The 24,472-nt window shown below is 37.5% G+C and overlaps 1 protein-coding gene across 1 annotated transcript; it reads right to left on the reverse strand.

The window, feature by feature from the left end:
* FCER1A (Fc epsilon receptor Ia) lies at positions 1-24,472 on the reverse strand. The gene is made up of 7 exons (XM_009435259.4): positions 24,152-24,472; positions 18,280-18,317; positions 5,597-5,710; positions 5,142-5,162; positions 4,025-4,279; positions 1,963-2,220; positions 1-455 (listed from the first exon to the last, which is right to left on the reverse strand). Exons 3-7 carry the CDS (start codon positions 5,658-5,660, stop codon positions 271-273), a joined length of 783 nt encoding a protein of 260 aa, XP_009433534.3. The 5' UTR covers positions 5,661-5,710; positions 18,280-18,317; positions 24,152-24,472; the 3' UTR covers positions 1-270.

Raw genomic sequence — 24,472 nt, forward strand, 5'->3', positions numbered from 1 at the left:
TGGTTTTATATTTATTTTATTGAAATTGAACATCTCTTTTACAAATGCTAATAAATGAATCTATTCATTCTCTCATTTATTCAACCAATGTTAATTGAGCACTTACTATTACATGCCACTTAACCAGTTTCACTCAGTTTAATGAAGCATTTCTATAAATCCTTGAGCACAGATGTTTCTATGTATATTGGAAGCTGTGTTTGACAATTGAGTAGCAATTGCTGATGCTGGAAAAAAACTAATGTTGCAAATATTTCTTGAGTAATTATATCAGTTGTTTTTGGGGTTTGGCGTAGGATGTGGGGTCAGAAGTCTGAAGCCTTTCCTGGTTCTCTTAATCTTCAAGAGAAATGTGACCTGCTGCTGAGTCGAGATAAATAATCCTGTGTCCACAGCAAACAGAATCGCCACCAACAATGGGATAAAAAATTGTAGCCAGTACTTCTCACGCGGAGCTGTAGTGGAACACAGATGCAATGAGAAACATAATTCATCTTGGGAACTGAAGAATGAGGTTCAGAGTTTCATTCTCCCTAAGAGAAAGACCAAGCTTTGTCCTTCATTTTTAGCATGATGTGGCATCCAGAAGCATAGAGAAAACACTCAGATTAACACTAGGTTGAGTTGCTCTGTTGGTGCTCCCTGGAGCCATAGGGAGTCCTAAGCATTTCCTCTTAACTCCAGTAGCCAGTGTGCCGTGCCCAGTGGGGAAGACAACAGGAAAGATAAACCCCTTCTTGGAAATGACAAGACCAGAATTCACATATAATTAAGGGGTGGAAAGGGGACAAAGTGAGGACAGGGGTCTTCAATGTCTATTACTCAATCAATCAATCATCATTTCTTACATGCCTGTTAGGCAAAATGAAGAAATTGCACTAGTTAAATTGCCTTCCAATTCTATTATTTTGTGGTTCTGTTAGTCTGTTTATACACTGTACCGATTTTTGTGATTAGTCTCAAATTATAGAGCCTCAGAATATTACATCCAGAAATCATTTAAAGATCACCTAGACAAGTGATTCTCAATATTGGCTACCCATTACCATTATGTGAAAGACCTGTGAAAAATACGTATACCCAGGCTGCACTCCAAACCAATTAAATAAGAATCTCAAGAAATGAGACATGAGCATCAATATATTTTTTAAGTTAACAAATGATTCTAATGGAGTCTAGACCAAATATTCTGTTTTACAGATGAAGATACTGGAAGCCTAGAGACAAGTACATAGCACTTCGGTCTCAAATTAGTTAACAGAGAACTGCTAGGACTTAATTATGTATTTTGACCTCATGCTTTTTTAAACATTATTATGTACAAAATGTGTGAAGGAAAAGTCTAACTTTCTCCTTCAAAAGTGAATACTTCACAGGCTCCCTCTCTTATAAAGAGTTTGGAGAGAGCAGTTTTTCTTACAGGCCATAGAGGCAGTCCACCTCCCTACCCTCTCCGTATCAAGTCCATTCCCTCCTCCCTCAATACACAGGCACACAGCTTACTGACATGCTGGTTTCCTTTCCCAGCCCTCCTAAGCTGGAATGGGCTCCTCAAGCTCTTTATATCCTTTCTTCATTCAACTTTGAAACTTTTTTTCAATTTGATAAATATAAGTGTTTTCCCCAGGAGCAACAGATGACTTTGAGATCAAAATAGTAATCACAATCTGTTATGCTTGGGTAGTGCTTAACAGTTTACAAAGTCATTTCACAAATATTACCACATTAATCTTCATAAAAATTTCATAGTGTAAGCAGGTATTACTATCACCATTTAACAAGTCAAGACTTTGAAACAGAGATTGAGATATATACTATCACCCAGGTCTCCTCATTGCAAGTCTAGTAGGCTTTCCAGTGTATCACAGGTGCCTCCCTTCAACAAGCTGCAATTGCTCAGGCTCAGAAGTTCTCTCTTCCTTCCCCTGCTATGGATGCTTTTCCTTTCCTTTACCAACTCACCTTTTATTACAGTAATGTTGAGGGGCTCAGACTCATAGTCCAGCTGCCACACTTTGCCCGTACAGTAGTAGGTTCCACTGTCTTCAACTGTGGCATTTGTAATGGAGATGTTGTGGTTCTCATACCAGTACTTGAGAGCTTCACCATCCTTATAATAGATCACCTTGTACACATCCCAGTTCCTCCAACCATGGCACCTGAGGAAGAGGGGCTGACCCTCCATCACCACCTCAGCAGAGGCCTGAAGGAGCAGCCAGTCTGAAGAACATTCATTACATTATTTATTTAACAATAAATGAAGAGAGAGAGAATGAATAGATAAAAGAGAGCCACACATAGAGCATGTGTCAGAAACTATGAATTATCATTAACTCACTTTTTGGCTCATAAAGTGGATTTTTAAAGGGCACAAAATAATGCTTAGAGCCTGTCTTATGTATTGATAAATCCTTTCCCCTCCTGAAAAGTCAGTCTGGGGCCACAAAGCCTCTCGGACCTCCCTGCTGAGTCCATACATGGAACACTTGAAAGCCAGAATTCCTTTCAGATCTTCTGTTGCTAGTTCTAGTTAGTTAGGGGAAAATAAACAGTCTTTCTTGGGAATTTTAGCTTAGGAGAGTGTCTATTTTGTCCTCTCTTACCTTATAGAAACTTCCCAGTTCTAGTGTTAATTATAGTTGTCAAAAAAAACTTCTTCAAAACATGTATAATTTAAATTAATTACTTATGTAATTCTTTATTTAATGTCCTCTTCCCATACAGCTCTGTGCTCCAAGAAGTCAGGGACCCTGTCTAGTTCTACATTCTATTCTGAATGCCCAACACAGTATTTAGGAGTTGGTAGCAATACTTAGGAGTTGGTAGGTACTCAACAAATATTTGTCACTAATGAGTCAGTGAAAGACAAGAATCACATTCTATGGTTAATGCTTTTGTAAAAATTAACAAGCATTAATTAAAGGAGAATTTTGAAAGGAAATATCGCTAGCATAATAAGCATAATTAATTTAGGACCAATCCTTGAGGACTTCTCTAGAACCTACTCCAGGAAAATAAAGAAGCTATTCTACACTGCTTTAGTTTGTGTTTGGAATTTACATATGGAGGTTGAAACATTTTTTTTCACTCAAGAGAAAAATATAGAGTATAAAAGAGACCTATTGGTCACTATTCAAAATCATTAATTTGTTTATTCAACATTTGCTAATTAAGCCACATGTGCCTAAGCATGCTATGCTAATTGTTGGCAGTAGGAGTGATAAAAATGAAACAAGCATGAAATATGTGTTCTTAAGTAACAATAGAGGACATAAGGAAATGTACCCAGATATGTTTCATAACGAAGAGTACAACCTAATATTCAGGTCATGGCATATGGATTATGCAGAGCAAAACTTTAAGTCAAACCTTTTGATCCTATTCCAGATACACAGCTCTTTGAAATGTTCACATATATGTCATGCTGTTTGACCACATAATATATACCTGAATCTAGGCAGAAAAGATAGAGGAAAATAGGGTGGAGGAATAATATTGAGAGATGACTAGAATATTGAAAGAAGGCATACAAGTAATCAAAAGGGAAGGGGGTAGAAGAAAAGAGATGCAGGGGTCTTTTTTATTTATTTATTTATTTTTTGAGATGGAGTCTTGCTCTGTAGCCCAGGCTGGAGTGCAGTGGCGTGATCTCAGCTCACTGTAACCTCCACCTCCTGGGTTCACACCATTCTCCTGCCTCAGCCTCCCGAGTACCTGGGACTACAGGTGCCCACCACCACGCCTGGCTAATTTTATATATATATATTTTTAGCAGAGATGGTGTTTCACCATGTTAGCCAGATGGTCTCGATCTCCTGACCTCGTGATCCACCTGCCTCAGCCTCCCAAAGTGCTGGGATTACAGGCGTAAGCCACTGTGCCCAGCCAATGCAGGGGTCTTAAAAATGAGAGGCCTTGAATCCCACTCTGGTGTCCTAACCCTTGGAATAAACTGTTTTTTCCCATCTTCAGATGAGCCATCCCTCACATGAGAGATCTGTATTTCCATATCCCTGGAACTTACCACTGAAGACTTCCAGGTACACAGGTTCACTCTCATTAACTTGTTGGTGCTGACATTTGTATTCTCCACTGTCCTCAAATTTGGCATTCACAATATTCAAACTTGAATTTGTCTCTTCTGAAAGGCTGCCATTGTGGAACCATTTGGTGGAACTGACTTCAAAGAAATTGTTCCCATTACATGTAAGAGTCACATTCTCTCCTTTAAATATTCTATTCCATGGAGGGTTCAAGGAGACCTTAGGTTTCTGAGGGACTTCAAGAAGATAAAAATATGAAAAGACATGCAGAGAGAAAAAAAGTCATTGAAAACTGTCTAGGCTTAAAAGTACAAACGAAGCAATATTCTGACAATCAGTGGTCAACCTGTCCTTATTCTGTTGGTGATAAGACCCTGTTTTGATTTCTAGGGGAAGGAGAAATTAGTATTGGTGCCCCAGGGAACGCCCAACACAGGGAGAAAGACAGGACACATATGCAGGAGATTTAAAAACAAAGAAACCAATTCACTATGTGATTTGAGCTGACTCACTCTACTTCTGTTAATTTCAATTCAGTATCTGTAAATGAGGACTGCAATCTCTTTTGAGGTAGAAACACTATCTGCCATGTTCAACCATTGTTACATTAAATATTTATTATGTGAATGAATGAGTGAATTGTAGATGGATAAATTTAGTGGACTGGATGAAATATAAGGTTTCTCCAAGCTCTGAATATTTATGACTATTTAATTGTAAGTATATACAGAGTGAAAAACATATGTCAGTTCCAGAAAGTAGTGAGAGGCACTAAGAAAGTCAGTCTTGAATGGCTTCCTGGAACAAGGGGATGTAGTGCAAATTTGAACAGAGACAAAAGAAGTAGATACATGGTGATAACAAAAGGGTGATAACAGACGTGGTTATTGACTAAAACAGAGGAGAGAATGACTTGAGAGAATGCAATGAATCAGGGAAAAAGAGAAAGACAAGGCAAGGTGGAGAGGGAAAGTAGGCTGGCCAAGGAACAGATTCATACTCATTAGAAAGCAGAAGTGATGGGACGAAGAAAATAGTGAGAGGAAAGCAATGCCCAGACATGTTGAAACACCAAGGGAGCAAGAACAGAGGACTCACCTGCTAACACGCCATCTGGAGCTGCAAAAGTCCAGAGAGGATACATTAGTGTCCAGCAGTCTTCTTCATCGCCAGAGGACTAGAATCTGGGTGTGGGGATATGATCTACATCCATGGAATTTTAAGGACCAACCGTCTTTTCAGGAATCAGAATCAGGGGAAGAAAGAGCTTCTTTCTCTCCTCTACCCTCATTTCCTTGGTAGGAAATTTGCACTCTGGAAGATGCCAGAGCAAATGCAAGGAACCAAGCTTTCAGTCTGGCTTCCTCCTTAGGTGTTGCTCAGCCCACTTGCCTCTGCTTTCCAGCTTGGCTCCACTACAGAGTCCCTGGGAAATGCCCAATAGTTCGCACATGTCCTAGAAAAAGTCACCACCCACAGTAAAGCTTCCTACCCCAGCTGCTCCCCAAATTCATTTGGGCCTCCCTGGGAGGGGTAATCGAATCTCTACTTACCGAAGAACAGTAAGGCTACACACAGCAGAGTAGGGGATTCCATGGCAGGAGCCATATTCTTCATGGGCTCCTGGTGCTTACTGTGCTGGAGAGATCTAAGGCTTCAAATATAGGCTTAAAACCAAAAAGCAGAAGGAAATGTTTTCTGTATCATATCTTGTTAACCCATCAGCTGTGCCTGGTTTTGCTTCTTTCTTTAGAGATAATATTCAGGATGGTGCCCAACTGGGCAATTTAATATTTACCCACTTACTCCACTCCCTATCCCACCTCCACATATACACCTGGAATCTGGTGAGAGAGAGGCATAGGTCTAGCACAATCACAAGCCTTTCTTAATCTGTCAATCAGTGTACAACTATTTAGTTTACAACTTAGAAAAGTGGGATGCAAGGGAGGGCAGAATAAAACAGCAGCAACTAATTACTGAATACCAAACATATGCCAGGTGTTATCCTAAATAAATCTGATATTTCATTTATTTTTCACAATAATCCTATAAAGTACATACTATCACTATCTACATTTTATAAACAGGAAAACTGAATCTTAGTGAGGTTAAGTAACTTGTCTTGGGGTGCCAACTATTAAATAACTAATTTGGGATTCAAACACATAAAATCTAACCCCTAAGTCAAACTCTTAGTCATATGATGTACTATTCATTTATACATATTCAGGAGCATGGCTAGCAACTGCCAAATTCTTTTGGGATTCACCAGAACTACCAACACTTTTCTTGTTTAATTTCCTGCTGATCAGTTAGTGCATAAATCCACAAACTTTCATCTGATTCACTGATGATCCGCTGTCTGACCAGCCAAATTGGAAACATTTTCAGAGACTCCTCTTTCTCTACTGTGCCCTAATCTGGCTCAGAACACAGGAAGGCAGACGTTAAACCATAAAGCTACTTATGGGGATCTAGGCCATATAATTTATTTTATTTTACTTCCTAGCTTTTGTTTACTTTTAATATTATAATTTCCCAACATGATCTCCCTTTCTTCTTTAAATACACAGCAGGGCCTTTCTCCAGGATTCCTTTACTAATTCTTCTGTTTTTTTGCTCTAGGTCAAGGCTCAACCTTCTTCCAGGATCTGATATTAATGATAATACTGGAAATGAAAACTCTATTAACGTCTATAGTGGCTTGTCATTTGCAAAGATTGCTTTTAAATGAGTGTTCTATTTTATCTTTACCAAAACTCTGAAGAAGACAGGGACAGTATGTTTAAACCCACTTCACATCTGAAGCACTTGAGGAACCATTCTATCATACTTTTCTCTTCCCCACAGACTGCTGAATTAAGTCTATTGAATGAAACCAGTCATTCCACATGAAGATCTAACCAAAACCTTTAGTTTTCTATGGAATTAGAAAATATAAGGCTAAAAAGGTTAATAAATAGGAATTTAAGTTTCAGATAAGAAAGATTAGGTACTGAGCCCAGGACATGCTATGTTTTAATGACAGACCTTAAAGGTAACAGCAAGTTATTTTGAAAAGTACAAGTTATTTGTGTTTTAAGCTCTGAATTCAAATGTTCCTAATTTTTATGTGATTGAAGGTTACCTGTATAACAGGGACAATAATGGTATCCAGGTCATGATTATATTATGAGATTTAATAAGATAAAAAAGAAGTAAAATGCATTGCACAGCATCTGTCATGTGAAATATGGTCAATAAATACATTTTTTTGCCTTCTTTATTATCATTATTTATTAAAGACTTATAGGAGAAATATGAATTTTGACTGGATTAAAGTTATTGTCAACCTACATAGTATGTTTAATTTGATAAACAACATCTTATGCTAGTTTAATATATCTACGCAATCTCAATCCTCTCCACAGTCACGAAGAAGAGAGCATAATCAGGAAAGAACAGAATGCAGAAAGTTGTTGGATAGGATTGGAGAAGACAAGGAGGAGGAAATAGGGAAGATGTAGTTTTAAGGTGCTGTCAGAGGGCAATATTTGAAGCCCTAAGCCCTGGAAGAGACAGGGAAAGATTCTACTTTACCACTTTGTTGAGACTTTGCCAGGGGAAATTTGGGTTCCTTTTTCCTAGGACAGTGAACCTACAATCAAATTGTCCCTCAGAGAGAGTCATTTTACCATGACTCAAATAGTCTATTTAAAGGCTTCCTCTGAAGTCGTTATCTAAATAGCTCCTACTTAGATGGGAGATGGAGCAGGGCTCATCGAGAGGTACTATTCCTAGTTCGAAGAGTATAAGCTTTGGAGTTAGGGAGGCCACTTTCATTTCGAAAGCTTTCTGAAACTTTGGATTTATCATTCTAAAGCTTTTGCTTAAGTGTCCGGTATTGAAATAAAGGAAGTGCTTTGGTAGCAGTAACAGCAAAAATGTAGCAGTCCAATAAAAGCAGCTCATTAAAGCCTAAAAAGCAACCAAACTACCCATCTTCCCAGCCCACCCCCCACCCAAAAAAAGCAAACCATTAACAGCATCGGAAAGAAAAAGCCATACCCTAATTTCCATAGCATATAACTACAGGTACCCAAAAGAACAGAACAAGAACGCAGAAGGAACACATTAACACTAACATTAAACAAGAGCTCTATTCCTCCCTGGAAGAACGGGCTGATACACCGTTGAATTCCACAGGTTTTTTATCTTATATATAAAAAAAAAGTCCTTCAAGTTTCATATCCATTATCTGGGTGGAGTGTGCTGCTACTAATTTCTCATACCCAGCCTGTCCACATCAGGAACACACGTTCACTGAAATCAATAAGGCGTGTCTAAATTTCAGTTCTTGCTTCTGATTCTGGGTACAGGCATGCTCAATACATAAAGAGTAACACTATGCCCAAACTTGGACCTGTTATTTGATGTTGGGAGCCTTAATCTATATTTCATTTTGTAGCAGTGGAAAAATGAAACAAATGGCTGTACATGAGCTACAGGGCCTGAGGACTGTGAGGTGCCCCTGCAACTGGATCCAACGTGAAAGGCTTTGGGCAGGAACTTTTGTGTTTCGGGACGTGCCTGGCAGAGGGAGGATCAAGGCTCAGCCTATACAGTGTGTTAGCCTTTATGTCCTTCTCCAAAACTGGGAAGCAGAAAAACCAAATCAATCTGCTGGCTTCCTTCTCTCTCTCAAAGTTCTCTAAAACAAGGTGAGGTCCATATAAAATTGAATATGAAATGATGAAAGTGCAAAATGCCTGTCTGCTCGTGATATTTATGTACCTAACAAATGTTGATCTCTCCCTGAGGATCAAATACAAGGCTAACTATGCAACATGTCCTATCTATTTTCCTCCTACCACCAACTCTATGTAGTTAAGAATAAGGAAATCAAAGCATGAAGAGGTTAAGTAACTTGTCCCAGGGCACACAGTTGCTATGTAAAGGAATTAGAATTTGAACCTGGCAATATGTCTTAAGAGCCCATGCTCATGACCAGATAGATAGATGATTGATTGACAGATAGATAGACAGATAGATAGATAAAGATGTCTTTATTCATTGAATCTACACTTTGTGATTAAGTGCGCATGGATTCATAGTCCTCATGCAGAAATTCCTTGGATTCAAGGGTTCCATAACCCACAAATAGGAAATCACTGATCTAAACCAACTTTCTGTTCTGTAAGTTCCCTTTCTTGATTCAGGCCATGACATCTCAACTCACAGCCACACAATGTTGGTACTGTTGGTATGTTAGCTATGTATATTTCATGGACATGCCTAAAGAGAAGAAAGGAGAGAGGGATTCTTTCCTTTTTCCTCTATGTTATTAGGGCCAGGAGGATATCAGCTGCATTTACTTTCTTTTGCTACCCTGAACAGGAGTTTCTGCTTAAGAAAGAGCATCAATAGCAGATGCTGACTGCCTGTTAGATTTTCACAAGAAAGTCAGTGACTTTCATATTTTTTACTTCTTGTCTTGACCTGAATGGGTCTAAAAGTAATAAATCCAAAGGAAATAAATGGAAACTCCCAGGACTACTAAAGAAGAGAGTGAAAAGGGAGGTTCTAGTTTCCTTTAAACAACCAGCTCTCATGTGAACTCATTACCATGGGGAAGGCACCAAGCCATTTATAAGAGATCTGCCTCCATGACCCAAACACTTCCAACTAGGCCCCACCTCCAACATTGGGGACCACGTTTCAACATGAGATTTGGAGGGGACAAAACATCCAAGGCATATCACTGAGCATAATCTACACTCTTTTATAGTGCATAGGTGTGGGCATCTAGATATCAAGCTGCCTGTCTTCAAGATATGTAATCAGCCACTCACACTTTGCCGATGAAGCATCTCTGTGGTGTCTTGTAGTTAAGGGTACAATCTGAACCACAAGGTGGACTCAAACAAATTGATCATGACCTCTACCTTATAAATAGTATATTTCAGCCAAGAAGCCCAAAGGGCTTCAAACTTACCTTCATGTCTTCCAACAGATACAGATGTTAAGTGAGCTGACATTTTCTTCATAATGGGGAGAACAATATTATAAGCCCACTGAGGAAGATCCTTAAGGAAAGTTGTAGTATAAAAAAGTTTTCCTTCTTTAAAAAAATTTTTTTTGAGACTGGGTTTTACTCTGCTGCCCAAGCTAGTCTCGGACTGCCAGGCTCAAGTGATCCTCCCACCTCAGCCTCCCAAGAAGCTGGGATTATGGGGATGTGCCACCATACCCAGCTAAAAAAAATACCAGAATATCACACTAAATTTTTAAAAATTAAAAGAATAAAAATAAAACTTTAGCCATAGATAATTTAAAGAAATTAAGTGCAAGATTAATTAAGAGTTCAGGCTAGGAACAAGCTCTAAAGTTTGAGTCTCGGCTGTGACCACTCAAACTCTTTTTGCCTCAGCCTTCTCACCAGTAAAATGGAGATAGTAATAGTACCTACCTTAAGGGTGGTTATCAGCATAAAATGAGTTAATGTGGTGAGGTGGTTAGAACAGAACATATACTAGTTTTCATGAATATTATAATTATTTTGCAAGAAGCCTTTGGTTAGACTTGAGAGCAGCAGAGAGAGAGCCTCCTTTCCCATCCTCCAGGTCTGTCCTGAGGATGAAGAACCTGGAAGGCCACTGGTGGGTCCAGAAGGCAAAACCTTGTTCTCACAGGATGCAACCAGGATCACACAGCAGTAGTCATGTCAATGAGACAGACATCATCACACACATAACCACACCCACACCTCCAACACACGCATGCCTGCAGAAGTGGAGTTAGGAAGTTTGAAGATCATTTTCAGGTGTGGTACTAGACAGAGAAATCCCCATTGTGCAGAGTCAGCCCTCAAGCCAAATGTAGTGTAGGCCAGGTTTATTTTATGCTTCCTTACAGAATTACACAGTTTCAAAATGGAAAGAGAAATCTCTTAAAGGAATCCTTTTAGGCCGTTAACAGATAAGGATGAGAGATCTTAGCCCAGACCAGGACATTTGCATTTTAATAGGCAACTTTTGAAGACCTAATTTTTCAGGACTCTGGCTAAACAGTTCTGTGACCCGTGTGTTTCTAGTGCGTGAAAGAGGGTATGCGTGAGGATGGGAACAGTGGGAGGGGCAGGACGCATTCTGAAACTTTCTCATCATACTCTGTGTTACCACCTACAAAAGGCCTTTAGGAAATGTAAGTTTATGCATGAGAATGTATGTATGTGTATTGAGGGTTGCTTGTTTCAATGATGAGTATACAGGAGACATTTGTAGCATTAGCAGGCAAACAAATGCCCTGCAATACTGAAGGCAGCCTTGCATACTAAATAATTGGCCTGATTCTGCACATCTTTTCAATGTGCAGCCAGATATTTTATAATTATCTGAGCCTTAAACACGACTGTGAAAAATACAAAAGCATCTTTTGCATTTCTCATACATACTGTATTTTACAGAAAAGAAACTACCATGTATATTGAGGAAAGATTATTCTTGGCTTTTACTGGAAAAACATCCTTGAATTTTTCACTGTTTCAGAAAATCAGATCACCTGTAGCTACACTGTTCATGATATTTGTGTCACCAATACCTTATTCTCATATCAGTCTGTTTTTGTAGCACTCATATTCATGAAGGACATATTTTCTTATTATAATGTTATTTCCCTTTATTTCTTCTTTATATTAAAACTGGGAATTTTACTGATTAAAAAATATATGTGTGTGTAGGTAGCAGAGGTAGATCCAGTTTGAGGCCCTGAAACTTAAACAGTTTAAGGGGGCTTCCTTTAAAAATCCAGTAGAAATTTTTGAATACAATATTAGATATTAAAATTATTATTTAGGACAAGAAAGTTAATCACAAAAGGTTAAAAATATACCAGCTGACAAATGACATAAACATTATAAAATTCATCAAAAAGTAAACAGATATTCCACCATCCTCTTCCTTTTCAAAATATTGTTATTACATGTTATTTGATCTCCTCTTCCTCAGACAGAGATATTGTAATATCATTTTTATAGACAAACTAGAAATATAATTTATTCTTTTCTCTAGCATCATTGATCACCACTTATTTTCTATTATTGATTGTTGGGAGTGCATAGAGTATGCAGTTTCACAGCAATATTCTCACTATTTGTAGTATGGTTACAGGTTTATGCCTTACAAACACAGGAATAAATGCATGCTATCAAATGTGATCTTATAGGATTGAAAACCACTGCTAAATTCTGAAGAAGAAAAAAGGGCCAGAGAAACATGGAATAGGGGCCCTGATCCGCAGTTTCCAGTGATATTCATCACAATTTTTCCTTTGTCTCTTCCAAAACAGGAAACACTTGCAGATTATCATAGAGGTTCAAGAAAACAAATGAATATTGAGTGTCTGTGATTAGAATATTAGACTGAATATTAGAAATAGATGCAGTGACATAAAATTTGGGACATTTTGGTGGTCATTCCCATAGAATAGTGTTTATTATAATTAGGAATTTGTAAGTTTTTTAATTAGAAAATTTGTACATTTTTCATTGATAATAAATAAATGAATATAAATATGGATCATTCAGATGACCATTTCATAACCAAAAATTGCATCTTTATTTCAACATCTGCATTTCCATTTTTTTGTTTGCAATTTACAACTGCATCTAGTGACCGACAAATTAAGTCATGCTGCACCTATGAATGAGGGTTTTATGTTGTTCAGAGACAGGTGGACAAAAGAAGGAACTGACACAAGGCCCACCCTAGAATGGGCTGCCAAACGCAGAACAACCCTCTTTATCATAGGTAATAGCACAGTCACGTTGCAGAAAGATATATGAAGAAAATCTTCTCTGCATGACCCAAGGGGCAACAGTTAATTAGAAGTCTATAGCAGAGAATGTAAAATAAATAATTTTTATATTCTCAATTCCTAAATTGAATTTATACTAATCAACCATATATTTCAATAATCTCATGATGCCAATTTATCTTTAAGAGAAAAAAGATAACTTCAGAATTATCAAGGGCTATCTCATTAAAGTTAGCATTTGATCATAGTTTGCTGGTAGAATTTTGGCTAATTATATTTTCTAATTTTTCAGAATGAGCAAACTATGTCTTGAAGTTTATTAATAGTGTTTTTTATAATATACTTTTCCAAACAGGCAATCTCTGAGCTTGAATTATTATGGACAAATAAAGAAATGGCTTAAATATGGATACAGACCTGTTACTTGATCTTTCTGTCACTAAACCTAACACAAAAATTTAGTTTCAGCATAGGAACATTCTTCATCATATATTTTCATTTCTTTGTTCAACAAGTATTTATATTCCAAGCACTCTGTCATTTGCTGGTGATACAAGAGAGATAATAAGCAAACAAGATCTTTTCCCTTGGGGAGAAGACTTTCTATTGGAGAAAACAGAAAATAAATAAGTAAACAGAACAGTGACAGCTTGTGACTAACGTTTGTAAAAAGTAAATAATGTTGCTCCATAGATGTACAAGGACAATCTGTTTTAAATAGGGTTAAGAAAGGCCATTTGATGAAAAATGACTTTTAAGTAGAGACTTAAAGTATGAGATAGGATGAAACAAGACAAAGGCTGGAACAAGAATTTTCAAGCAGTGGGAAGTTGAAAGTCCCCATAAAAAGAAAGACTTTGGAGAATTGTAGAAATTAAGAGAAGGTTCCAAGTCTTTGCTATTATGAATAGTGCCGCAATAAACATACGTGTGCATGTGTCTTTATAGCAGCATGATTTATAGTCCTTTGGGTATATACCCAGTAATGGGATGGCTGGGTCAAATGGTATTTCTAGTTCTAGATCCCTGAGGAATGGCCACACTGACTTCCACAAGGGTTGAACTAGTTTACCATCCCACCAACAGTGTAAAAGTGTTCTTATTTCTCCACATCCTCTCCAGCACCTGTTCTTTCCTGACTTTTTAATGATTGTCATTCTAACTGGTGTGAGATGGTATCTCATTGTGGTTTTGATTTGCATTTCTCTGATGGCCAGTGATGGTGAGCATTTTTTCATGTGTTTTTTGGCTGCATAAACGTCTTCTTTTGAGAATTGTCTGTTCATGTCCTTCGCCCACTTTTTGATGGGGTTGTTTGTTTTTTTTCTTGTAAATTTGTTTGAGTTCATTGTAGATTCTGGATATTAGCCCTTTGTCAGATGAGTAGGTTGCAAATGTCCAACAGTGATAGACTGGATTAAGAAAATGTGGCACATATACACCATGGAATACTATGCAGCCATAAAAAGTGATGAGTTCATGTCCTTTCTAGGAACATGGATGAAATTGGAAATCATCATTCTCAGTAAACTATCACAAGAACAAAAAACCAAACACCGCATATTCTCACTCATAGGTGGGAATTGAACAATGAGAACACATGGACACAGGAAGGGGAACATCACACTCTGGGGACTGTTGTGGGGTTGGGGGAGGGGGGAGGGATAGCTTTAGGAGATATACCTAATGCTAAATGACGAGTTAATGGGTGCGGCACACCAGCATGTCACATGTATACATATGTAACTAACCTGCACATTGGGCACATGTACCCTAAAACTTAAAGTATAATAATAATAAAATTTAAAAAAAAGAAATTAAGAGAAGGACATTAGGGCTGAAGCATAGCGAGTAGAAGGCCAATGGCATAAAACGAGATTGGAGATACACATAGGGGCCAGATCATGAGGGCCTGGCAGAACATGAAAAAGTGTTGGGATTTTATTTGAAAGCTAAGAAAGAGCCACCGGACTGTGTGAAGCAAAAGAATGCACATACACAGACACACACACACACACACACAGTGTGTATGTATATATATTCCCCTGCTTAATACAGTTTGATGGCTCTTCATGTATGTCTTAGTCTGTTTTCTGTGGTTATAACTGAATACCTGAGACTGAAATTTATAAAGAAAATAAATTTTATTTCTTAAAGTTCTGGAGACTGTGAAGTTCAAGGTCAAGGGGTCTATCTGGTGAGGACATTCTTTCTTAGTGGGGACTCTCTGCAGATTCCCGAGGTGGCACCGGGCATCACATGGCAAGGGGGGGCTTGAGCGTGTAAGCTCTAGTCTCTCTTCCACTTCTTTTAGAGCCACCAGTCTCACTCCCATGATAACCCATTATTCAATTAATCTATTAATTCATAATTAGGTTAATCCATTCATGAGGGCAGAATCTGTATGAACCAATTACCTCTTACAGGTCCTGCTTCTCAATACTGCCATACTGGAAATTAAGTTTCATCACGAAGTTTGGAGGGGATAAACACTCAAACCATAGACATGTATATGTATAGTATATGTGTATACACCCACATTCTCTCAACGTCTACCGATCTATCTATATATAGATAGGTATGTCGTCATGTAATCTGTAGGTTTTTTGAGCAGATATTGGGAAATGGTTAAGGGTCAAAATATGATGATAGATAGTCTAGAGAAGTGGTAGTATAGATAAAGAAAAGTTGATGGGTTTGAGATATATATTAATGGGACTTACTGACAGATTGGAGGGCACAGACAGTATAAAATATGATTCTTAAATTTCTGGCTGTAATAACTGGGTAGACAGTAATTACATGGTGAAGACTGGGGAAGTACTAGATTTAAGGGAAGTACTAGAATTGGGGGAGAAATCAACCAAGTGTTCCGGTTGGGAAGTATTTTAGTTTGAAGCATCTTTATTGTATCTAAGAGTCTGTGCTAAATAGGCAGTTACAAAAAAAATGTTGGGAGACCAGTAGAAATGTCTATATTAGAGATATAAAGTAGAGAAAGTAGAGAATCACTGGCATACTTTAAAGCCACTGAGTAAGATGAGGTCAGCTGAAGAGAGAGAAAAAGAAATTAAGCAACAGAGAAAGTCTCAGAGCAGAACTCTAGGAAATTTCAATATCTTGAAGATGAGTATCAGAAGACCCAGAACAGAGGCTAGAGAAAACAACTGGTAAGGTAAGAAAACTCACAGGGAATTATGTCACTAAAACCAAGAAGAGAGTACAATTCTAGAGGAAATCGTTAATTACATTGAATCTTGTTGAGAGGTCAAGTAAAATAGAGAATACAATTATCCTCTGAATCTAGCAATATGGAAGTTTTTGGGACTTTAGCAATGGCAGTGGAGTAATATGTGTAAAAAGCAAACTGAAGTGGGCTAAAAAAGTGAATAGGAATTGAGGAAGCATAGGCAACATGTGCAGACAATGTTCTGAGAAGTTTTGCTGTGGGATGGTGTTATAGGAAGATGTGGGGTTAAGGGAGGATTCTTGTTTTATATAAGATGCTGGATTGTATTTGTTAGCTAACAGGAATAATTCAGTAAGCAGAGAGGGAATAAGGGAAGTATAAGTTAAATAATTGAAGAAGTTAAGCCCTTGCATAATCAAGAAGAGAGAAGTGGCTTTCACTCATTCAATTTAAATCTTTCTTGAACATAACACAGGTGTTTCTGCCATAACATGTAACACACATTTATTTTTTTAAATTGTTTTGCATTCTGCAAAAATAACTAAAACTAACAAGTCTTTGAGAGGAAAAAAAGACTGTTACAGATCATGAAAACCTACCATCAGAGCAGTAACATAAACATTAGTATTTCTACCAAATGAACTATGCAGTTAAAAAGATATGTTAAATTTGTAATAAATAAAATTAACAGTAAATCTAGGACTTGATCACTTTCAAAGGTTGGTGGAAGAAGATGACAAAGAGAAAATACACAAAAGCAGGGGAAAACCAGAGAACAAACATGCTCAAGATACACTTGCGGTAAAACTAAGCCAAGAGAAAACCTTGAAGTGAATAGTTACTGTGCAGAATATTCTATTCCTTGCCATGTTCTACTGTGCTAGTAAGATTTGTGTTAGCTGTTCCTTGGTAGTTCAAAATATTAACTTGCTAGAAAAAATCTTGTTTCAACCAACTTCAATGTTATATTGACATTATTCCTTGGCTTGCCTATAGCATATAGACTAATTTGCATTTCAGAAAAATGCATTATATCAGAGAAACTGCAATGTATTTCTTGATTTGTTAAGCAGTTGCCATGTGCATAGCAATATGTGGAATACTGCGTAGAATACAAAAATGCAGAAGAAGGGAGTTCATCCAAACCACAATGACTTTATTAAAAACTTGATTTCCATAAGCAGGAAGAATAATGGAGAAACTAGGATGTGTTCTAATAAAAATATGAGCACAGGTAACTGTTAATATTTTTTGAACACTGACTGTATTCAGGCATTGTGCTTTATCCTATTTAATACTCACAGGAATCCTATGAAACAGGTACTATCAGCATCCTTGTTTTTAATGAGGTAGAGAGGTTTAGATTATACAACTAGTGAATGGCAAAGCCAGGATTTGAAGCTTAGAGGTCTGAATGGTAGGGATCTTAAACATGAGGAAGAAAGGCATTCAACAAGGTGCTCCAGCACTTTGGCCACAACATTTGGGATAACTTAATTATTCCCTCCAATAAGTTGAGAGTTTGTGGTCATCTTTTGACTTAAAATTTATGAGGCAAGATACTGATGGAGAATCTGACACTGCTAGGGTACTGATGGAGAATCTGACACTGCTAGGGTTTGCAGGAAAAGGCAGGTTAGAAGTAATGGACCTGAGAGAGAGGGTGCTAGAGTTAGCCTCCATTGTGTGGCACCTACTTAAGTACCCCTGAGTTAGGTGGGCATAAAGGAAAGTGACAAGAACTTAAGCCATATTGTCCCTCTCCCTCAAAGGGGACACTCTCTGGGTGAGGGGAACTCTAATAACAAGAGGCTCTGGAGTGGGCGGCCTGCAATGAGAGCAGAGGAAAGTAGAATTGATTGAACCATAAGTTAATAGGTCATTCTTTTTGCTGTGCAGATGCATGGGACATAGGTTCTTCTGGAGAACCTACAAAGGTATTCCCATGAGAGCACCTATATTTGAATCACTGCAAATGAGAAAGAACAATGAATAATGCTAGAGAAATGGTGACAACTAGCAAAAAGGTTACACTACCACAATCTGACCTCCACTTATGAGGTAGTGTTCACACAGGAATAGCAGTTAAAACAAAACAAGGAGCCGACAGCTAATACAGCATGGAGAGTTGCTTTCTTCTTCCTACTCTCAAGGAAGGGGCTGATATCCGGAAGAGGGAGGGATGTGAGTAGTGTGGCCATCACCCTTTACCTCCCAACACATAACAAGCCACTGGAGCCATAAACTTACCCCATGCTCGGTGGTAGACAGGTGGAGGATGCTGGAGACTGAAAAGAATTTTGAACAGAAGATAAAATTAAATTGATTAATTTTATAAAATCAAAATTAATTAGATTTGATTGTGCCTAATAACTCCAATGAGACTGTTTTAGTACCATAAAGTGATTAAAAGGTTATGGAATTAGTCTAAGAAGTCATTAAGGGAGGCTACTGCCCAAGAAGAATGGGTCCACAGCAGTAGTAGTAATTTCAAAAATAATGATTTCATGTTTACACCTCACAAGTTGAGACTTCTTTCAACACAGTTGTGTGTATGAAATGGAAAGATTGTACTACAAGTGTGCTAAGGTCCTCTGCAGGCCCAACATCTAGATGTTTTCTGGCAATTAGAATTGCAGGAGTTCAGGAAGATAACAGTTCAGTTACTTGAACAATTTGGTCCTAAGGTGGCTTCTAAAGAGCAGTGACTGCTACTGGCTAGTTGATGAGTCCTTCATTCTCCTATCTTGCCTGCCAGGTTGACAGTTCAAGATCTACAGTAACCTTGCCTTCTATGCCTCTGACTCTGAGCTGGCAGAAAAGAAAGAGCAGCAGGAGGTGGTGATAGATTTGAAAGTGGAAGTCAAAGAAAGAAAGGAGTTGGAAGCAGAATAGTGGAAAGATGGCAGGACTGACGATAACCATGGGATATTTGTTAGAAGTGACTTGGGGAAGACATGTTATTTCCAGTTTCCTAGTCAGTTTTTATCATAAGTCTTAAAGTATAGGAAAAATGTTAAAAAGGAAAGGACCATAGACATAACCAATTTAAATTTCTTCATTTTAGGGATTGAGAAGCCCGAACGCCTCAGGATGTTTTGTGAGAATTATATATCTAAGCAATTAATTAGTGGAAAATGCAGTACTAAATTATGAGGCTCCTGTTGTTGTTTCTGCTGCTGCTTTAGTTGAAGATACAGGACCAAAGAAAGGATGAGAGAACAGACGCCCTCAAGGATTATTATAGTCCATCATGGGGAGAAAGTCAATTAAAAAGTGAACAAATTATTGAACAAAATATACCAGGTAGTAACACAGAGAGAATTAAATTGGAATGATGAGATAGAGTTAGTGGATGGTTAAAATATTTAGGTTAATCACATACTGAAATGATAAGAGTGCAGTAGAGCTCTGTTGACAACCCAGGTTAACTGAATTACCAGAGTAAATGACATTCACCATCGCTTCTGCAGCGCAGACTGACAGATGCACACTACGTGCTAAATGACCACATCTAGTAAACTCTAACAGAAACACCAGGAGATAGTAGTGTCACAAAACCAAGGCAGAAGAGCATTTCAAGAGGGAGAGTGATTAATAGTGTTAAATGTTTCAGTTATGAAGTAGGGAAAGAACCAAGAATAGTCCGATGAATTTGGTAATTAGAAAAATCTTGGTGTAACCCCCATGATCCAGGGTCTGTGTCTCTACCATGCAAGCCCTAGATCTCAATGGTAAACTCACTGGAGCTGACCAGTCTCTGAGACATTACTCAAACTTACAAAATAACTTAGAATGTGAATGTGTTCATTTTTAACAGTAAGTGTACCAGACCAGTCATTTCCATATGGCTTTCACTTTCTGGTGAATGTAAGCAATTCATATATTAAAATGCATGCCAGAAGATTACTTATTGCTCCCATATTACTCCATTCTTACCTTATCATAGCATGTATCACAATATATGAAAATTGCATCTTTCCTGGTCTAGCTCCTTATCACATCCTCACTGAAGTCAATGACTATATTAGTTTAGTTCATTGCTCTTTATCTGATACTCAGCACAGCAGAGAGCATGCTTAGATTTTTAATATGTATTTATTAGAGAGGCAAATGAGCAATTAATTCATTGATTATTATATCAAGATATTACAACCTAATAAATCATCCTTTCCTTCCTCAGAGGCAAGTCTTTATCTATCTGCACACATATATAATATATAATTTTATATTTATATATAAATATACATACATATATAAATATGCCTATATACATATATAATACATTATATATTTATATATAATACATTATATAGTTATATATAATATACAATATATGAAATAATATATATAACTATGTGTATATAGACATCTATAAATATGTTTATCTACATGTACATATTTATATATGCATATTTCTAAAAGAGCACTAGAGAATGCTGGACAACTCCTTATCTCCAATTATTCATCCTTTGTGGAAACCACCAATCTTGTCTTTGCATCTGTACTTAGGAAAACCAGCATCCAGGACATATTCTTTAATTAATTTCTATGGTAATTAGTATCACAGAATATTTTCTTTTATGACCGATGGCCTGCCAGTCCTCTTGAGAATATGTAAAGTATGGGAAAGAGATGGACTTCTAATACTCTTTCTACAATTCTAACCACAGAATATTTGACTGTAAATTTAATTAACTAGAAATACAGTATAATAAAGTCAATGAGTAAAAAGGAAGCTGAAATTCTTTGTGCCACCTTAGTCACATGGCTAAAGAAAAGAGAGTCTTCTTTGCCCTGCCTTTTACAGTGTGTTTGTGAACCAAAATTCTTGTCCTCTCAGAAGCCACAAGCAATTTGGTTTTACATGGCACATGCATGGCTATGTAGTTGGAAGCATGGGTTATTTTGACATGCGTTATTCAGAATTTGTGGCCAGCATGGAGGGAAATGAAAAAATGCCCTAGATTTTTCAATTGTGCATCATTCTTTTCTCTTTTGGGCACCATCGTTTACTCCTTATTTCTAGAGAATTAATCTTTTTTACTTAGGAAATCACTTATAAATTTGCTTCAGTTTGCAGGTACTGCCTCCTCCCCCTATGATATGTTCCTGACATCTCATATATCTGCTAATTATAGGACATAGGCTTGCTGGATTATGACTATTTGTAGTCAGAATAGTTTCTTTCACTGGATGTAATAGAATATACACTGGATCAGAATTAGAAGATTGAGGCTTAAATTCCAATTTTACTCATTTTTAGCTTGCACCCCAAGCTAAATGATGAAAGAAACTTCTTCTATATAAAATAATTCCATTGACTAAATGTAAAAGAAATGGCATGATTAAGAAAGCACCGTTTTGCAACTCCTAATTTTAAATGATTTAGGCCGGGCACGATGGCTTACGCCTGTAATCCCAGCACTTTGGGAGGCCAAGGCGGGCGGATCACAAGGTCAGGAGATCGAGACCATGCTGGCTAACATGGTGAAACCCTGTCCCTACTAAAAATACAAAAAATTAGCCGGGCGTGGTGGCGGGCGCCTGTAGTCCCAGCTACTCGGGAGGCTGAGGCAGGAGAATGGCATGAACCCGGGAGGCGGAGCTTGCAGTGAGCCGAGACTGCGCCACTGCACTCCAGCCTGGGCGACAGAGAGAGACTCTGTCTCAAAAAAAAAAATGATTTAGACAAAATTTATCAATAAATTAAATGATAAAGGTTGATGGATCCATTTGAATGGAGGAGCAAGCTGTTGCCACCTGAAATATTGATCAGTTAGCTTTTGTGCATGCATTTAAATTTTATTTATTTATTTATTTATTTTGGTGGCTGGGTCTCACTCTGTCACTCAGGCTGGAGTGCAGTGGCATGATCTCGGGTCACTGCAACCTCTGCCTCCCGGGTTCAAGCAGTTCTCCTGCCTCAGCCTCCTGAGTAGCTGGAATTACAGGGGCGCGCCACCACGTCCTGCTAATTTTTGCATTTTTGGTAGAGATTGTGTTTCACCATGTTGGTTTGTCCAGGCTGGTCTTACACTCCTGATCTCAAGTGATCCGGCTGCCTTGGCCTCCCAAAGTGCTGGGATTACAGGCATGAGCCACAGTGCCTGGATTAAATTTTATTTTTTAATAGACAAATAATAATTGTTTGTATTTATGAGGTACAATGTAGTATTTTGAAATCAGCTTTGCTCAGAGTAAGACAACAAAACAGTATGTGTCTCCTGATTAGAGTTCCCAGATAAAATACAGAATGCTGCACTGAATTTGAATTTCAAAAAACAATAAATAATTTATTTTGTATATTCCATGCAATATTTGTAACATACTTATCCTAAAAATTATGCTATTTATTTAAAATTAAAATTTAACTGGATGTCCTGTATTTTTGTTAAATCAGACAACTTTACTTGATTATCAAATTTATAATTTATATATATATTAAACTGATATATACACCAAATTTTATGTGTGTTTTTATATATAGTTTAATATAGTCCATAGTTTAATATACTATATTACAGGTTATAGTATATCCAGTTTAATATATCTAATATAATTTAATAAGCTGAACCTGAATCTAATTAAGCCTTTAAAACTAATTTCCAATTTATAAAAAGTACAGAAGATATAACAAATTTAATGATACTATGAGTAAATGCCATCTAGAAAGTAAGATTTTGACCTGGCTTTTTAATGTGTAAATGAGACTTTTTAAAATATGGGGGCAATGGGATGTTGAAATACCCTTGCCCTCCAGGCAATATTTGGTAATGTTTAGAGACATTTTTTATTTTTTCCAATACAGTGGGAAAAGAGAGAACGATTCTACTGGCATCTGTCCTCTGGGTGGGTAGAGGCCAGTGATCCTGCTAAACATCTTGTAACACAGAAGACCATCTCCCCTCCTAACTCACCTCACACCCACACACGTACACACACAACAAAAATTAGCAGGTTCAAAGTGTCAACAGCACCACTGTTGAGAAACCCTAGTCTAGACTCAAAAAAACTTTTAACGAGTTACAATCAAATGCAATAAGCAGTGCTCATTTGAATCTTGATCCAAACAAACCATATTATTATAAAGAGCATTCCTGTAATAAAAGTCAAGGCAATTATTTAAAAATTATAATGTAGGAAAATGTTTATTGATATGCGAAAGTTTCAAAATGCATTGCTAAGAGAAAAAGTAAACTGGATATAAGGAAGTTTGTATAGCATGATCTCATATTATTAAAAAGAAGAAAGGCTACAAAAGTAATAATCATCCCATTTTTACCATAAACATAAATACATGTGTATATAGACAGGTGCACACATATGAATGCATAAAAGATTAGAAACCTATTCATCAAAATGTTAATGATGTTGATTTCTAAATTGGAAATCACAAGTGATTTACGTTACATTATTTTTCCTTTTCTGTTTTTTCTATAATGAACAAGCATTATGTTTGTAATCAGAGAGAAAACAGGGCCAACTCAGAATTTAAAAATTCTTAGTTTGGGTTGAAGGCCCTTGTGGGCTTGTCCCCTTTTACAGAGTGGCTGAAATGTTACTCAAACATCTCACATGGGTGCAGAGACTGTATGAATGGAGAAGGATGTGCTGAGCCAGAAATTAAACTTATTGGAAGTTCGTGGCTGTTTCATTCCCCCTCCAGCAGGATCAGAGAATGAACCAAAGGGAGCACAAGGAAGGGCTCTGACAGTGTCTTCTCCCCTTTCCCAGTGTGGTGTGGGTGATGGATCTCCCTAAATGGAAAAGTAGGGCTAAGATGTATGTCAGTGAGACTCAAGGAAATTTGCTGTAGGCTGAAGTGGGATGACAGATGTCCTGGCCCCTATAACCTTTTGATTACCCTGATATTATTTATATAAATAAGTTTCAGGAAGCTAGCTGCTCTCCAATACTGAGAAACTTAAATTTAAGGTCCTCCCTTTGTATGCTTACCCAGTATTCACGTGGTTTACTTTATTAAAACTCAATGCAGTATTAGTTTCTACACTCCAACAATCCCCAACAGTCAGTAGGCAAATGAAAACATCTCCTTCATCAGCGACCCACATTTCTAATGAAACTCTTGAGACCAGCCTTCAGGTTCTACCTTCCTTACCTCTTAGTAGCATGGAGGAATTCTCAAAAGGATGATCTCAGGTGACTTGGGGCAGAGGGATTCTCTTCTCCTTGGGGAAAATAAATATACACAGCTCTTGAAATCTGCAGTTTAAGAGACTGTATTTTTTCCCTGGGCCACTTCTCAAGCCAAATGAGCCAATGTCCCAAGCCTCAGGAACATAGCAACAATTTGAGGCTCTCTTTGATATTAGAGAGAACTGGATTTTTCTCATTTTGTGTGTTTTTGCTTCCGTTGTAAATGCCTCTTGAATACAAGGTTTTTTCACCTGCTTTCTCTGAGTAGACTCAGTCCTTTCAT

Source organism: Pan troglodytes, chromosome 1 (assembly GCF_028858775.2).
Source record: "Pan troglodytes isolate AG18354 chromosome 1, NHGRI_mPanTro3-v2.0_pri, whole genome shotgun sequence".
In the NCBI taxonomy this organism is placed as follows: domain Eukaryota; kingdom Metazoa; phylum Chordata; class Mammalia; order Primates; family Hominidae; genus Pan; species Pan troglodytes.